This window comes from Equus asinus, chromosome 28 (genome assembly GCF_041296235.1).
Source record: "Equus asinus isolate D_3611 breed Donkey chromosome 28, EquAss-T2T_v2, whole genome shotgun sequence".
NCBI lineage: Eukaryota > Metazoa > Chordata > Mammalia > Perissodactyla > Equidae > Equus > Equus asinus.
In genome coordinates this window covers 32,029,737-32,046,257 of record NC_091817.1, presented here as the reverse complement: position 1 = coordinate 32,046,257, position 16,521 = coordinate 32,029,737, and the positions used below count along the sequence as shown (strand labels likewise).

Genomic DNA, 16,521 nt, shown 5'->3' with positions numbered 1-16,521 from the left:
CAAGGAAAAAACACTTACTGCTGGCGGGGAGATTTTGCAGTAACGTGGAGAATCCCCAGGGTCTTGTCCTAGGGAGCATTTACAGCTTTAGCAGTGTACTGTGTAACGAGGGAGAGACTGCGTGTTTGGGGGGCGGGGAGGAGAGCACGTGGGAGAAAAACGCCACCTCTGCACGGGCGCTGTTGCAGTCTTCATCCAAGAGCAACGCCTGCTCTCCCAGCGTGGGGGACTGACCAGGTGACACTGCTAGGCTGGGGAGTCTGCAGGAAATGGGACCGTGCTGTGTCTGAAAGGTCGGGGTTGGGGGTCAGCTCCCCGAATAACAGCCAGTACATTCCGAGTTCTGCTGTGGTTCCTTCCAGGGCAGTGGCCCAGGTCACATGTTCCAGCTCCCGGTCAGTTCAGGGGTGTGGGCCGCTGGTGCGACCCACACAGTCTGCTGGTAACTCACCTTGCCGTCCGCACCCACAGAGGGCAGCCAGGCCAGGTCACAGCTGGGTGTGCTGCCCAGCAGGTCTGAGAGAGCCCTCTGCCCGTGACCAGCCATGCTGCACAAGCTTCGAACTTAGTCTACGTAGTGATTTTCGAGGAGATTATGACATCTGGATTTTATCTGTTCATTTTATATATTTATTTTGCATTTGTTGAGTGTATATGCTTAGGCAGAATTGGGCTTCTCTCTCTCTCTGAGAGTTCTATTGAAAACAAGGTCACAAAGACTCAGCCTTGCATTAAGTGGGACCCACTTGGAAGGACCACCCTGAACTTTATCGAGATCTCCTGCTGGGAATGGGAATCATGTTACTTGGCCTCAATAAAAAAAAAGCCGCCTTTGAGGTGAGATTGAAAAAAAGAATACCATTCAGGCAGGATTGTTGCCCAAGTTTTCCCAAGTCACTTCAATAAAACCAGTTTATCATCTGGGAGAAAGGAGCCGACTGGCCTCGAGGATGTGTTGTCAGCTGCAAGAAATTGTTCTGAAGCCCATGGAAACTGTAAATGCCGAGAGGTGATAAAAAGTGATGACACCTTGTGCCACAGAGTGACCTAGGAGTTAATTTGCATTTTAGTGTTAGAATCTCTGGAATTATTTATGTCCCCGTAACTATTTAATGTCCTTTGTGCCATGAGGCTCTCCCATGATTTTTGTAAATATATTTGTTTATATTTAATTAGCTCCTGCTGCAGCTGCAGGTGGCAAGGCACGCTGTCTAATTGGTGCCACGCAGAATCCTGCATCTCGGCACCGATGGCCGTGAGGTGGGGGGGAGTCAAGGAGGGAGTGTGGTTGTCTGTGGTGACTGCAGTGACATCTGCATCTTTCTTATGTTGGCTCTGTGTACAAAGAAGACAATCTAGATTTGGGGGCTTTAAGGGACTATTCTTTGCAAATTCAAGGAAGCCTATTTTCGCATTTAATAGTCCCAATATGGACCAGTGGCACTTTGGCCCGGGGCATGTTAAGGCTCAGGCGCTCAGTGTTTCTCAGTTTTCTCGTGGGATGACAGCGGCTCTCATGGTGTGTGCCAGACTCCCAGAGAGCTGCAGTTGCGCACGTTTGAGTTTGTTCCTGGAGACCGGATGGTGGGAACCCTCTGGCATTGGGTGGAACGTCTGGTGGTTTTAGATGGATGCAAATGCTGACATCTTCCGAGAAAGTTTATCTTGGCACTGATTTGCTCGATGTGCTATTTTTTTCCTCTCATCCTCCTTTATCCTCCCTCCATGCTGCTGAAGTCCTGGTGGGAGATACCTTTCCCCTTTCATACAGAGATTACAATCATGAAAGCCTGAAGACACTTGTTGGCCCCACATAAAGCCAGGGAAGGACAAAGGCAGTTACAGGTTAAAACCTCCTAAGAGAAGTTCATGTAAAATAAAGAAAATAAGAGTTTTACTCTGTGCAGCAGCATCGTCCACGAGATCCCCTTCACCTACAAAAAGGCAGGAACGTGGGAGCCTGCCCACTCCCAGCAGCATGTCTTCCTTGGCATTGGACTGAAGTGCCAGCACCGGCAGAGCCCAGCCTGGCCACAGGGAAGCCAGCGAGGACCTGGCTGGGCTCTGAGGCTTGGCTCTGGGAGGTGGATGACACCCCCAGCCCTTTGGGACCAATACTGTCCCCTGGTAGGAAGGCTCATGCCCCCGGGTAAGCATAGAGTGTGTCTGAGCTCCACCGTGTCAGATGCTTCTGGCGAGAGCTTTGTGACTCAGCTGAAAACATTCCTACTCTGTTGAAGTTTGCAGTTCCATCTGCCTTTCTTTGAAGCTCCCTTAGTGATTCAGACTTCGGCTCAGCCACAGGCGGTCTCTGAGGAGGTGAAGCACTAAGTCTTTTGTCTGCACGTGTATGTGAATTCGTGCTTGCAACGAATGAGCCCTGAATGACCCCTCCACGTGTCAGGTCCCACGTGAGGCCCAGTCTTACCTTTTCTTGCAGACTCGCACGTGTGTTTGGGAAGAACCCTCACCTCTCCATGTGTTTAAGAGATGGACCAAGGTCTGATCTCTGGCTGTGCGAGATTTTCTGTGGGTTGGTTTTAGAACCTGTCCTAACACATGAATAGAGTGTGGAGACAACATGTGGCCGATTTAGTAATTGTGGAAGGCAGTCGAAGTGGTTGCCATTGTGCCATCCGTGTTCAAAACAAAGCAACCCTGAAGTCACTGTGCCCCTGCCTGATTGTCATTTTCTCCATGTCTTGTTCACAGGGAAATAATGACATCGCACAGGTGGCTGAAGGTGAAAACACTTTCTAGGCCGAGGGCTGCTGATTGATTCTCTCGAGCAGAAAAAGTGGCTTCCTCCTCCAGGGACTGCCATTGGCGTGTGACACTTTTTTAGTTCCTGCTGAAACCTGCAGAACCCCAGCGTTCTCTCTTCCCCAGGTCTTTCTTATTTTATCAGCACCCACCCTGAGGACCAGCTAGGCGACAGACTGGTGAGATGGGAGCGGGGGCAGGTCTAGGAGGGAGAGGAGGGCGGAGGAGGCCCAGCACGCCCGGACTGTCAGCCATGGCGCCGTTGATAACGCCAGACGTGGTTACCAGCCCAGGCTGACTTGAAAAAATGTACTTGGTTAACCACCTTCCTATCCTCTTGTCTTTGGGACCGTGAGCTCTTATGTCCTGGGACCAGCTTGAAAGCGAGTGCTGAACGCTGGGACCAGTATTCCTTGGTGCCCTGGGTGGGCTCTTGGTGCTGAGTTTGGGAACTCATGGGTCTGGATGGGCGACTCGGATTCTGGTTTGGGGGCCACTTAGGGAGGACACAGACCTAACACTGCCTGCCTCGAGCTTTATAAACGTTCCTGTTTAAGAAATCTGGTATGTATTCTCTTCTCAGCAGTTTTCTTCTCGGCAAATATGGTTGAAATCTTAAGAACTGTCAGGTCAAGAAGGTAATTTGAAATATTTGACCTTTTACATTTCTTTTATTTAGAAACTGTCTGGAAGAAAATACCCTCACTATCTGTTAGATCTAGAAGAATTTTCTTCTGAGTGAATGTCCTGTTTGACTTTCTTCACACAGTAAATGGCATTTGTACAGTCGCAGGCTTGAAACAGAGGATGGGTCCTGATGTATTTTCCCTTCTTTGGTCTAGTTTATGTGCTTATTCCATTTGGATACAATTTCTCAATCTTTGGGATTTTTTTTTTTCCATTGTACTTTTTCTTATTCCATAAATATAACAGTAAAGAAAAAAGTTACCCACAAGCCCCCTGAGTTTGAATCAATGGCAACTTGCCTGGAATAAAATCTAGGTTATGGGACCTTGCACAGTGTATCCTTTGCATAGGGTTAGTGCATTGTCTACAATTTGTATGCCAAGACTTTAATGCAGGTGCGTTGCTATCCAGACTCCCTGGAGGGAGTGACAGGTTTGCACTGGGATGCATAATACGCAGCAGCCAGAGCGCTGAGGGCTTAATCGCCAGTGAGCTGTCAGAACTTCATGGTTTTGATTTGCGAGGAGCAACTTGTCTCCGATGCCCGTAATCAGCTTTCTTGATGCGGTTCAGGGTGAGGCCCCAAATCTCTCTTCGTGATTGTGCTCAAAGGAGAGAAGGTGTGAAACCCTGCTTTAGCAGCAGTCAGGAACATCAAATCGGAGTCTGTCTTTGCAGGACACTGCTGAAGCCCAGGAGGAGGCACCCCCTTTTATCAGGAAAGCCATCTGCGGGGGGTGGTCAGGACACGAGGACAGCGTGGGGACCTGGTGCCCGCTTCAGGCAGGGCCAGGTCTGACTCGTGGCTGCTTCTCTTCACAGGCTGTTTTGCTTTCCTGCCTTTTCCAGAATCGATTTTGCAAGTTTCAAGACTCTGTCCCCCTCTCTGCAGACGTGAGGAAGGCAAATATCTGGGGCTTGAAGGGAGGAGTGGCAGGTCCAGGGGCTGGGGGAAGGCCCGCTCTCGGGGGCGGGTGAGGGTGGGTTGCTTGGATGTCCCCCCAAGCTGGCCCAGGTCCACTGAGGGGCCACCCGCTTCCAACTCTTCACTCTGGAACCCATTTAAAAACGAGTTTTCAAATCCCACCTCATGATGAAATTGACTTATGTGGATAAAACCAGTGCTTTTCATAACTTGATTTTATTCAGTGTGCTTCCCTCTAAGAGAATGCTAGGGATCGAAACTATTTGTATATGTTGAACTTTGTAGGGGTTCAGGAACCCGTGACAGAAACATTTAACTATTTATTACAGGTATGACTTTTTTTTTTTTTCCCTGAAGTAGGTAATTCTCTCTTTGTATATTTTAAGACAAATAATAATCACTTCACCTTTGGTGCCTTCCGTGTGTCACATAAGCACTCTTGTCAATCATGGAATTGAAAAAAAGATGTACATTTAGTTAAACCAGATAACACTATTTTTGTAGCATGATTTTAGATTGTGTCCTTTTAACATTGCTTTCAGCAATGCTGGTTCTGAGGTTTGGCCATTTTCCCTTTAAACTTCATATGTATTTTAAAAAAGAAAAAAACCCTGACTATTCCTGTCTCTTCTCTGCTGCTATCTCCCCAGCATCTTGTTTCTGCTTATTTAAATAGTCTGAGAGGAAGAGTATATTTCTGTGAAATAATTATTAATCAGTAAAATTGCATTTGGCATTTTTTAACCACTTGTTCAGTTTGGAGAGCCACTCCTCACCTCAAACAGGACGAGGAAAGTGGCTCCATATTTAAAAAAAGAACAGAACATCCTCGGTGCTCTGACTGCCCCGTCTTTGGGTCCAAAATGGTGAAAAGCCCCGTTGTGGGCTAGTGGCCCGGAGGGCGTTCTCTGGCCCGGTGTCTCCGGATCAGCTCAGGCTGTCCCGCTAGCTTTGCCACCCGCCTCCCTCTGTCTGTGTGGGGCGCTTCCCGGAGCGCCTCCCTGGGCCATGGGCTCACCTTCCACTCGGATTTCAGATTGCTGCGGGGATGCGCTGGGTAGGCTCGGTGGCCCTTTCTGGTTTTGGCCTGAACAAAATGGATGCCCTGCTGTGAGGAGCTTGATGAAGTCAAGACACAGGTCACACTTGAGCTGCTCCTTCGGTTGTCCCACCCCTGCAGGACTGAGTTATGTCTGGTCAGGAAAAGTCTCGAGTACGCTAGCTGAGCCGGTGCAAAATGAAGGAATGGATTTATTGAAACATAAAATTGTAGGTGTTTTTTTTTGTCCTTCTGAAGGATCAGAATATGTAATTATTTTCTAACAAAGGAAGTCAAGTCAGATGGCTAATAACTCCAATACGATTACTCATTGGTACTTGGCCCAGTGGCACTTTTCGGGTGCAATGTTAATTTAATAACGATTACACTTTCCTTCTGAAGGTCTGTTTCCTCTACAGTTTAGACGCAGCTGCGGGGCTTTCTGAGGTGATGCCTATTTGGCAAACTTTGGCTGATGCTGTTCAGAGCTCCCACCTGGCTTCTCAAACCAACATGGATGCCATGGGCTGGGCACCACGCACTCCAACTGGCTCTTGGGTTGGACTCTATCCATTTGGAGTGATTTGGGGCCTCAAAGCCTTTGCTCCTCTCGGCTTGTCCCTGACAGCAGAGAAAGCCTCACGTTGCCCTCAGTTTCCCCCTTTCTTTTGAAGGACCAACTTTTCATGGTACTTGTCCTGATTGTTTTCATAGTGTTCAAATCTGTATTTTTGTATGTAGAGGGAAATAATTTTCTCAACACTAATCGCTAATAAATATTGTATTAAATTGTCATGAAGGAGTTCTTGTTTAATAAATGGACATGTAAAAATGGTGTTGTCTCTTTGCTCTGACTTTCCTCCTGCCCCTTCAAAGGCTGTGGACCCAATTCTTGAGGCAGGCCTGTGAGGTGGAAGCTGAACGCAGCCCAGTCCACAGGTTGAGGCCTCTGTGCTGTCAGTGTCACTAGGCCCCTGGGCTGGCTTGGCGGGGGCTGGCAAGGTGGAGCAGACCCTGCCACCATACGCCCCTCTCAACTTCTGCGCATTTTAACTTTCACACTTATTTTCAGAATGTGCTGTGTGTGGAAGCTGGGGCAGAACACCTGGCCTCTTCCTATTGGCCTGGGCCAAATGCTGACCCAGGGTCCTCCCGGCCTGCCACTCTGAGGTCCCTTGTGCAACCAGTTTCCAAACCACGAGAGCCCCAGGTTCTGGCTGCCTGAGAGGCTGCCATGGGACGTCATCCTAACACATAAGTGAGAGAGCCCTGGGCTGCCTTGAAGGGGCTGCAGTGACCTAGGCTAGTCACTGAAACTTCTGGCAGTTTTCTCAACTATAAACTAGCATCGTGTGAGGAGTAAGGAAGAGAAGACGAGTCAGACGCTTAGGGTGCCTGGCACGGAGCAAGCACGCATGCATTGTTGCTGAACCCTGAGGTGTCAGGATTCCCCCCACTGTGCTGGGCTAAAGCGTGGAGCCAGACAGCTTTACTCGGTGGGTGTAAGGTTGGTGCAAACACACACACTCCAAGCAGGGAGCAAGTCTGGTTTAATCCATTATGGCTTTTTCCAGGGTAGGTTCACATGCAAGAGAAAAATAAAGGTTACAAATGCCCAAAACGTGGGTCCAAACTCTGGCTCATTCATGAGTCCCCTTGGGTCACAGGAAATGCAATTTAAGAAGCTGCTTTTGTATAAAAAATGATATAAAGTTGTATAAAATCCCACTGAAGATATATACACAGCCTAGGTCCTTAGGTGCACACAGAAGGCACGTCTTGCCCCTTGAGGCAGTCAGGAGACCTGCTCTGGCATCTAGAAGCACACTGTCCTGAGTGCCCAGTGACTTCTCACCTGCCGTGGGCCCCAGGGAGAGAGGGGGTTTGGCTGGGCCTGCCAGCTACCCGGGATACTGTCCCTGCTGTTGCATCCTTTGGTACCCTCGATCTCTTGACCCTACTTAGTCAGTCTACGAGCATTACTTTCAAACAGTCTTAGACCCAGAAGAGTCATGTCACCCTAAGATGACATGGTCTCCAAAGGTGTGAGGTGTCAGTTGGGCACCGAGACCCACTCTCGCCTAGATGATAGGGCAAAGGTCAGTTTTCTCCCTGCTTCAAGAATGAAGCAGGAACTGGTGCTCCTTGAACAAGAGAATCTTGGAAGGATCATTCTTGACAAAGCATCCAGCATGAGCAGGGGCACTAATGCCGACAAAAACCGCTGGGCCTGGTGGCTCGGCCCTGCGTGGGGGGTCTCTTTTACTTGTTCCCCCCTTCCCCCCAACTCCCCCCGCAGCATTAAGTGCTTCCTGTGACGGGGGTAACAAGGCTCTATCTGCGTTGTCCCCTTGTGCTTATTTTTGGCAGAGAGGTTAAAGGGCTTAAGGTCTGTGGGGCAGAAGGGGCGGAACATTCAAGATGCCCTCCTGGGCAGAGTGGTTAGACAGTGCTAGGCCATGGAGTGCCATCTTGTATGCTGGGCTCACCAATGTCACCTTGGGGCTGTGAGGAGCCCCGCTCCGTCAGCAATTCCCACTGCTGCTTGATAAGTCACACCTCCCTCCCAACACACCTGGTCCCCTGGCCACATTCTGGTGGAGGCCTGCGTGCTTGGGTTGCCAGGGCAGGGCAGGCCTTCAGTCGGAGTTGGAGTCGGAGTCAGAGGAATTCTCTTCTGAAAGGAAACAGAGGATGCTTGGCAGGAGTTCCCGGCCCACGGTGCCTGGGAGCCGTCTCTGGGGAGGCACAGCCGGGCTGCCAGCTGGAGCCCTGGGCTCAGGCCCCTCCTGTGGCTGACTATGCTGTTGGTGGTCTCTGCTTGGGGTGAGGGCGAGCCCTGTACCTGGGACCCTCCACAGGCAGCTGCTGTCACCTCCACGGTGTGGCCACATGGAGGTGAGGAGCTGCAATATGGGGTGAGACAAGACGAGCGCCATCTATTTTTAGCAGAGGGATGGTTTCTGTGGGTTCTTAAACCTAACCGGCTGGGTCCTGCAGGCCCTCTGAAAGCTCCCCTTGTCTACCTGTCCAGCCACATGTTACTGCTGATCCTCACGGGGACATGACCACCTGTTCCAGAGGAGCATCTCACCTGGATGGGAGCACCTGCTCTTTACACTCTGTTGTGCCCAGTTGCAGGAGCTGATATCTGCCTCTCCATGGAAAGCCCACCTGGGCCTGTGGAGCCGGTGGGGCAGGGACATGGCCTATAGGCCACAGAGTCATGGAGCCGGGCCCTCTGTCCCAGCTCAGCTCCTGGGCCTCCACCCGCTCTGCAACTCCTGCCCCCTGGGCAGGGACCTCCTCTGGTGGCTTCCCTGGGCAGAAGCCCCCCGGGCTGTGGCTGAGGAAAGCCTGAGGGAGGTGGCCAGCTTCAACCCCTCCTGCTGCACCCCTGCAGAGCCCCCGTCACACACCCTGCCCGGTGCCAGGCACAAGCACCCCAAGGATGTGACACGTTCATATGGCTGTTGTCATGTCATATGTCACAGATGGAAAAACCAGCCATCCAACTTGCAGCTTTTTTTGTTTAAATCAGGTAAAGGCACAACGGCTATTCTGAGCCGAAGGATGACTTGAGGGGCCAGAACGGCTGTTGCACTTCCCTTGCATATAAAAAGCAAAACAAGCCTGAGCTTGCCTGGCTTTGCTGGGTGCTGTGGAGAAGGATGGGAGCTTGGCTCCCTGGCCCTTGAGCCGTGGGCAGGCAAGCTGTGCCCAGGGAGCTGAATGGCTGCCCTGGGGGTCATCAGGGATGGTTTCGCCAAGGAGGAGGTGCGGGGCATGCCCTCAGCTTGCCCTTCCTGGAAAGGCTGACGCCCTGGGGAGCCCTGTGCTCCCCCGAGGGCACTGGCTTTATGATCAGTGCCGCATGAAGGGATATGAGAACCAGGCTGTGAAAACGCTTCCTGCCCGTGGGGAGAGAGGAAACGCTCCTACTTCAGCCTCAAACCAGCCAAGTGTCCCCAAGGGAGAACAGGGCCCCTGCAGCAAGAGGCCTGGGGTGATCAGCTGGGTTCCTGGTGGAAACCACATGGTGCCACCCACCTTCTGCCTTCCCGGCTGTGGTCTCAGTTGCAGAGTCCCCTTGTTTGAGGAATTTGGCCACATCGTTAAAGATCAGGTAGAAGTCGATTGCAAACACGATGGTGGCAAAGAAGCCAAACACCTGGTGGGACAGAGTGGATGGGACGCATCATCAGGAGCTGGGGGTCCCTGGTCCAGGAGCCTGGGAATGGCGAGGGCCAGCCCCACAGTTTCTTCTCTGCTTGGATAAGCAGCTGGGATTGCCAGGCAAAGACCCCTCCCAGTAATGACAAATAGGAAAAGGAGCTGTTAACTTTTTTTGGCAAACAGCCTTTCAAAACTCAGGGCAGAGTAAATCTCCAACAAGACAACTCTGGAGTCGCTGAGATCCACGTGAAAGCCCAAGGGGCCTAAGCAGGGAGAGAATGTGCCCCAGACACTAAGTGGGTGTCCCGAGGGGCATCTGGGGCTTCAGCGGGGGGGTGAACTTAAGCGGGGCTTTGCTGGGCGCCCCTCTCCCAGGGGTAGGGCGGCTACTCACCCCGGCTGCTTTGGAAGCCCCATCCGAGTATTTGGCGACAGCTGTGATTGAGATAGCAAAGTAGATGAGGGCTGCTGTGACACAGCGTAGGAAGTCCTGGGGAGAGAGGGGCAGAGTATGGGGACCAGCTGGGAGCTGAGGAAGGGGAGAAGGGCTCAGAAAGGCACCAAGTGGCATGCAGGGCTGGAATCCCATGTTTCCAGAGGAAGATGGGTCTGGCAGCCTGGACACATACCTGGCCCAGAGGTCCAGGATCTATGGGGCTTCCCCCCGTCCTGGCCCCACCTGCACTCTCTGGGGTCCTTCTCCCACCTGCCCCTGCCCAGATGCCTCTTGCAGGCTGCCAGCAGCTGAGACTGCCCGGTCCCTGGTCCAGCTAGGCTGCCGTGCTCTGCCCAGTGGTCAGGAGGGTATGGACTAAGCTGCGGCTCACCCTGTGGCTTGGCCCGGCTGCAGATCTCCCCTTTGGCTGGGAGAGAGAAGGTAGAAACCTTGTCACCTGCTCCCTTGTGGCTCTTCAGTGGGGAGATCTGGCCCTGGACCTCGCGTTGCTACAAATGTGTGGCAGATCCATTTATTTGTCGTGGTTTCTGCCTACCCATCCCTCAAATGGGGCCACAGGATGCAACCTATCATGCAGAATGTTGGCAACGAAGTCAAGAGACCAGGGTTCAAATGTGGCCTTTGCTGTCCTTCTCTCTGACCCATTTCACACAGTAAAGTCCGAGGTGGGGCTCTGGGCCCTCCCAGGTGATAAAATGAGTTGCAGGCTGGCTGAGGTCTGCAAGTCCTCAGTTAACCTGCCCTGCCCTGCCCATGTGGAAATGGCTTGAATTCCTGTGGCCCAGGCTGACTCCGGCAGGCCCAGGTGGGAGCACCAGCGCCACCTGGTGGCCAGAGGTGAGCACGCCATCTGGGGTTCCCTGCCTCTCTGAGGGACACTGGAGGCCCTGGGTCACACGGCTGCTGAGTGGTGGGGCCTGGATCACCTGAAGCCAGGTCTACTGCCCTGGCTCCAACCAACTGCAAACAGCCCCCCCACGGCACTGAAGAAAGGGTGACGGCGAAAATGCACGACAACTCTGTGATTGATAGCCAGCCAACCCCTTCCTGCTGGGGCCCCAGACCTCACCATCATGGGCCAGCACAAGCCCTGCCACTTGTCGTTCAGCTGCATGGCACCAGCAAAGAGGAAGTAGAGGGCCAGCAGGAACTCCAGCAGGGGAGCCGTGAGGAAGGCCGATGCTGAGGACGCCACATAGCAGACAAAGGTGATGAATGAGAGACCCTGGGAGGTGGGGAGAGGGAGAAGTCAGAGCCTTTGCATGGCCCCTAACCCCATGCTCCTGAGCCAGGCCCTGCAGTCAGGAACAGAGGAGGCCCCAGCAGGGGAAGCCACCTGCCCACAGTCCCACAGCTGCCAGGATTAGAACCCCGTCACGGGGCCCAGGCCCACAGTGGGGCTGCCCTCAGTGCTTCTGGGCATAGCCCTGCATCCTGACCCCATGCCAGCTCCCTGCAGAAGGTGATCAGGAAGCCCCAGCCTCCCATGTGTGTCCAGCCCCCCAGGGGGCCCCCACCCCAGCAGGGTCTCTGGCAAAATCCACCCAGCTCAGATGGTATCCAACCGAGGTAAATCAAACTTAAGCAGTTTCAAAGGTAGTCCACTAGGCAGGAACCATGTTCAGAAAATCACACCCAACACCCAAGATTTGTGCTTACACTGAATGTAAATTTTTCCTGGAAAACAATACACAAATCTTAAACTTTAGTTAATGATATGCACGCTGAAGTGTTCAGAGTTGAAATGTACTAATGTCTGCAATTTACTCTGAATGCATCAAAACGTAAAATGGATCGATGGACAGATAGATGGATAAGATATGCGATAAAGCAAATACAGCAATGTGTTAACTGCACAATCTAGGTGGGTGGGTATGTTATGTTATGTGTTAACAGTAGAACACCTGATACTCTTTCAGTTTTTTCATATATTTGCAAATTTCCACAACAGTGAGGGAAAAAAAACATCCCAGGAGGGAGTGGTGGCATTGACACCTCAGTCCTGCTGCATCATTCATCCACGCCTTGTGAAAGGTGGGGCGAGCTGCACTGAGGAACTACAGAATGTTCTCCACGGCCCTATGCACACACTGGGGCTGGGAACTGATGCTGGAGGATGCTGAGAACCCCAGTTAGTTCCGCAGACCGTGTGCGTAGCAGGGCAGACCAAGATCTTGGGGCTGTTCCCTGGGCCAGTGCCGGCTGAAGCTTGTGGGATCTCCTCGGATCCTCTCAACCACCCATGCACCAGGTGCTGCTCACAGCCCACTTTACAGAGGAGAAGACTGAGGTTCAGAGAGGTGAAGTGATTTCCTCAGTGTCACACAGCTAATAAAAGGGCACCAGAATTTGAACCCAGGGCTGGCTGCCCCCGCAACTAGAGTTCTTAAGCAACCCTGCCCTGTGGGTGTTGATCCTTATCTGTCTGGTTTCTGTCACTGTGGGTGGGTCTGAGCACCTCCGTGGTTGAGTAGCTCCCAGCAGGGCCCTGGGGACACTCAGATGCCCCATAGGAAGCACTGCGGCTGCTTCAGACAAATCAGCTGTAGAGATCCCAGGGAGTCCCCAGGGCACCACATCAGCCTTGAACACGGCCATGGAGGCAGCTGAGCCCAAATGAACGGCTGGGGAACTAAGGCGTAGAGAGGGGCTGAGAGGCAGCCAGGGCCCCCCAGGGAGGCACGGCCATGGGACCCTGGCCTAGCCCTGTCCACAGCTCCTGATACACTTCTGCTGCCGAGAGCTGTTCTCATGTCCCTCCCTTCCTGTCCCCCATCCTCCAAGGCCTGATTCCGGGGATCCCCCTCTTGATTCCCATTTCCTCATTCCCTGATTCCTGGTGGCCACTTCCTCCTCTTCCTGGCCTTGTCAGCCTCCCCACTGGGCTTGGGGGCAGCCAGAGGTGACCAGAAGGAAGCAGGAGTGACCTAGAGGGGCTCCCCCTGTGTCTTACTCCCCCCTTCATCCTCCTAGACCTAGATTCCTGACACCCAGCTAGCCAGGGGCCTTCTCTAACGCCCTGGCCCGGCCTCCTCCACCCAGGAGGCGGGCCTGAGGGGCGTGGACTCAAGGCTTCGCCACAAAGCGACTCCCATCAATCTCCAGGGCGGGAGGGGGTGGCCAACCAGGAGGCGCTCCCTGGAGTGTGAGCTCAACTCCAGGCCCCTGGAGCCTCACCTGGGAGCTCGGCAGGTGCTGAGCTGGTAACCTCTGGCTGTCCCCAGGGGCAGAAGAGGTGGTAGGACCGCCTCCTGCCATCTGCCGGGGGTGGTACAAAGCAGAGGTCTGGGCCAGAATCCTCCTTCCTCTGATCCCCACCCGGGGCCCTTGTCGTCACCTGGCCCTCAGCTGACAGGCCTGTCAAATCCCGTAGACCCTCAGGTCTCAGCTTTCTGGTCTGCAAAGTGGGACTAACGACGGGGACCGTCAAATCGCCGGGGACCTAAGGAACAAGTGCTCTCCCTCATCCCGCCTCCCCGCTGCCCAGCCTCTCCCCTTCCCTTCGTGCAGGCCCAGCAGCAACCCAGCTGCACGCGCGGACAGTTCGGGGGTTTTCGGAGACGCGAGGACAAAGGCCTGACGGCAGGGTGGGGGGTGAGGGAAGGAGGAAGGAGTGCGGCGGGGGCGGGGCGGCCTGATCCCAGCGAGGGCGGGGAGGAGGGGGATGAAGTCACCCCGCGGGGCCCCCGCCCCCTGCAGCCGGGGCCGAGGGGGCTGCCCGCGCGCCCCACCGTGCGGCCCGGCCTCGCCCAATCCCGGGGGCCCTTCCCACTCTCCGCTGTCCCCCCTCCCGGCTGGCCCGACTCCACTCCAGCCTCCGCCCGCAGCTCGAGCCCGCCCGGCCCCCAGCGCCCGGAAAAGCAGGGGTCCAGGCCCCCGACCCGGGGGACGTTAAGGGCTGAGTGGACCGACTCCTCCCGGGGCCCCCAGTCGGGGTGGCGGGGGGTTTCGGAGCCCAGCGCCCGCGACGGAGGCCAGAAGATGCGGGGAGGCGGCCCGCCCCCGGGGCCGAGAGAGGGCGGAGGCGCCCGAGGTCTCACAGCCGTCGGCTGGCTTCCGGGGGCCCGGCCCCCGCGTCGCCGGGACCTCTCCCCGGGCTTCCCTCCGGCCGCCAACTTTGAGTTAAAGGACGGGACGGCCTGGGTTCGGGCCCCGCCGCGCCTCGGACTCGCGCGGAGCGGCAGCGAGCCCGTCCGGAGCGAGGGGAAGCTGCCCCGACGCGCGGGGCTCGGCGACGGGGCGCTGCGACGGCGGCATCCGCGCCCGGGTCCCCCGATCCTCCCCGCGGTCCCCCGGCTCCCCTCCCCCGCGAAGGCCGCCGGGGCCCGGGCCGGGCGCGCACTCACCGCCTCGGCCAGCAGGAGGCGGCCTTTGCGCGAGCAGAGGAAGGCGGGCGCCGGCAGCAGCGCGCGGAGTCCGGGCACCGCCGCGTCGGCCCGCGGGCCTCCGGCAGGCTCGGGGGCCGCCTCGGGGCTCGGGTCTGGGGGCCACATGGCGGCGGCGCCGGGGCTAGGCTCGGACTCGCTCCCGCTCCCCGCGCCCGGAGGGAAGCGGAAACCCGGACTGTGCGGAAGGAGAGATAGGCGAGAGCGGCTGGCGCGGGGCGCATCCCCCGCCCCGCCCCGGCCCGCCTCCTTCCCCTCCTGCCCTCCGCCCCTCTGCCCCCTCCTGCCCTCCTGCCCTTCTTACACCCTCCTCCCCACCTCCCCTCCTTCTCTCCTCCCCTCTTCCCCCCTCCTCCCCTCCTGCCCTTCTTACACCCTCCTCCCCTCGTCCCCTTCTCCTCTCTTCCCCTCATCCCTTTCTCCCCCCTCCTCCCCTCCTGTCCCTCTTCCATCCTCCTACCCACCTCCCCTCCTCCCTTCCTCCCCTCTTGTCTCCTCCCCTCCTGCCCCTCTTCCACCCTCCTCTCCTCCTCCTCTACCCCACCTCCTCACTCCCTCCGATCCTCCCCTCCTGCCCCTCTTCCACCCTCCTTCCCTCTCCTTCTCTCCTGTCCTCGGACCCCAGCTGCCTGGGCTGCTGGCCTGGGACCTTCTCAGACTCCTGCCTTCTCCCCTCACCCTTGTGCTGGAGGCTGGAAACCTTCTTATTGCTGCCCCGGAAAACCCCGTCGGAGCTCCCCCAATCTCTCCTTGCCAAGAAGGGTTGTCTACACTCGCTGTCTCTGGTCTAGCTTCCTGCCCATGCGTGTGTCCCAGACCCAGGAACCTAAGTGTAGGCGTCCAAACAGCAAGACCTCTCTCTCTCTCTCTGTCTCTCTCTCTGCTTCTCCTCCTGCAGCTTTGACCGCCTGTCAGCTGCCCACCCCACCTCTCTCTCTTTCTCCCCAGCCACACCCCTCCCATGCTTGGCCAGCCCAGCCTCCTGGGAGTTTGGTGTGACCTAGACCCAGCCCATGACATTCTCGCTGTGCCTAGGCCTCTGCGAAAGGGACTGCCATCCATCCTTCCACCCAAGAGCCAGAGACCCTGGGCTTGTCCTCGTTCTCCCTCTCCTTCACTACCAGTCCGTCACCAAGGCCCGCACATCTTCACCTCCTAAAGCTTTCTTTGATCTTTGTCCGCTTACCACCAGCACAGTCTCCACTGGGTTCCAGACCACTCCTGACTCCTCTCTGGACTGTTGTGGGGGTGTCTTTAAGAGGCCCCTCTGCTTCCTCTCTTGGCAGCCAGAGGAATGCTTAAATCATCAATCACCATTACCTCCATTCCCCTTACCCCAGAAACCTTGGGAACTTCCCATTTGCTCAGGGTCTTGATATAGAGACTAAAAACATAACCCCTTGCTGCCCTCTCCTCCCTATCTCTCCCACTCCTCTACCTTTCTTGCAGTTTCTGGAACCAACCATGCTCCCCCCTGCCACAGGGCCTTTGAACATGCTGACCCCGCTACCTGGATTCCCTTTTCTCCACCTTGTTATCTGATTAACTCCTCTTTACTCTTCTGTGATCATCACGCAGTGTCACTTCCTCAGAAAACTTTGCTGACCTCTCCATCTGGGTAAGAGGCATACATTCACTCATTTATTTCTTTATTCAACAGCAGTGCCAGAAGCCCAAGAGGCAGGAAAGTCCCAGCTTATTTTGGGGGAGTGGGTGAACACTAAATGTGCCCAGAGAATCCTAAATAAGATGATTCCTGGTAAGAGATGTCCGGCTGGCTCAGAGGGCGGCCAGGCAGCCTGTGTGGAAGAAAGGACTGAGCCGAGGGCCAGGGAGCATGGCCAGATTGTGGAGGACCAGGCCCTGGTTCTTGGATTTCACTCCAGATTCCCTGGGATGAGGCCTTGTGAGGGCTCTGATCTGTTTTAATGAAAACATGACTCAAAACTGTAACTCAAGAAGAAGAAGTAAAAACTCCATTTTGAAAATGGGCCAAATATTGGAACCGACAGTTCAACAAAGATATATGGACGTCCAATGAGCACATGAAAAGACGTTCGGCATCGACATGCAGGAATGTAAATGAAAG

At 55.0% G+C, this 16,521-nt stretch overlaps 1 protein-coding gene across 1 annotated transcript; it reads right to left on the bottom strand.

Moving 5' to 3' along the window:
• Positions 1-6,947: 6,947 nt before the first annotated feature.
• CMTM3 (CKLF like MARVEL transmembrane domain containing 3) lies at positions 6,948-15,358 on the bottom strand. Its single transcript, XM_044761398.2, has 6 exons — positions 15,111-15,358; positions 14,394-14,610; positions 11,117-11,272; positions 9,985-10,080; positions 9,465-9,585; positions 6,948-8,091 (listed from the first exon to the last, which is right to left on the bottom strand). Exons 2-6 carry the CDS (start codon positions 14,538-14,540, stop codon positions 8,054-8,056), a joined length of 558 nt encoding a protein of 185 aa, XP_044617333.2. The 5' UTR covers positions 14,541-14,610; positions 15,111-15,358; the 3' UTR covers positions 6,948-8,053.
• Positions 15,359-16,521: the final 1,163 nt, after the last annotated feature.

Excerpts from the sequence above, each read along its gene's own strand:
- CMTM3 (XM_044761398.2), bottom strand. The coding sequence starts at position 14,540 with ATGTGGCCCCCAGACCCGAGCCCCGAGGCGGCCCCCGAGCCTGCCGGA. Across the intron at positions 11,273-14,393 it reads GCCTCCTGCTGGCCGAGGCG|GGTCTCTCATTCATCACCTT; the intron begins GTGAGTGCGCGC and ends CCCACCTCCCAG. Across the intron at positions 8,092-9,464 it reads CACAGCCGGGAAGGCAGAAG|AAGAGAATTCCTCTGACTCC; the intron begins GTGGGTGGCACC and ends GTTTCCTTTCAG.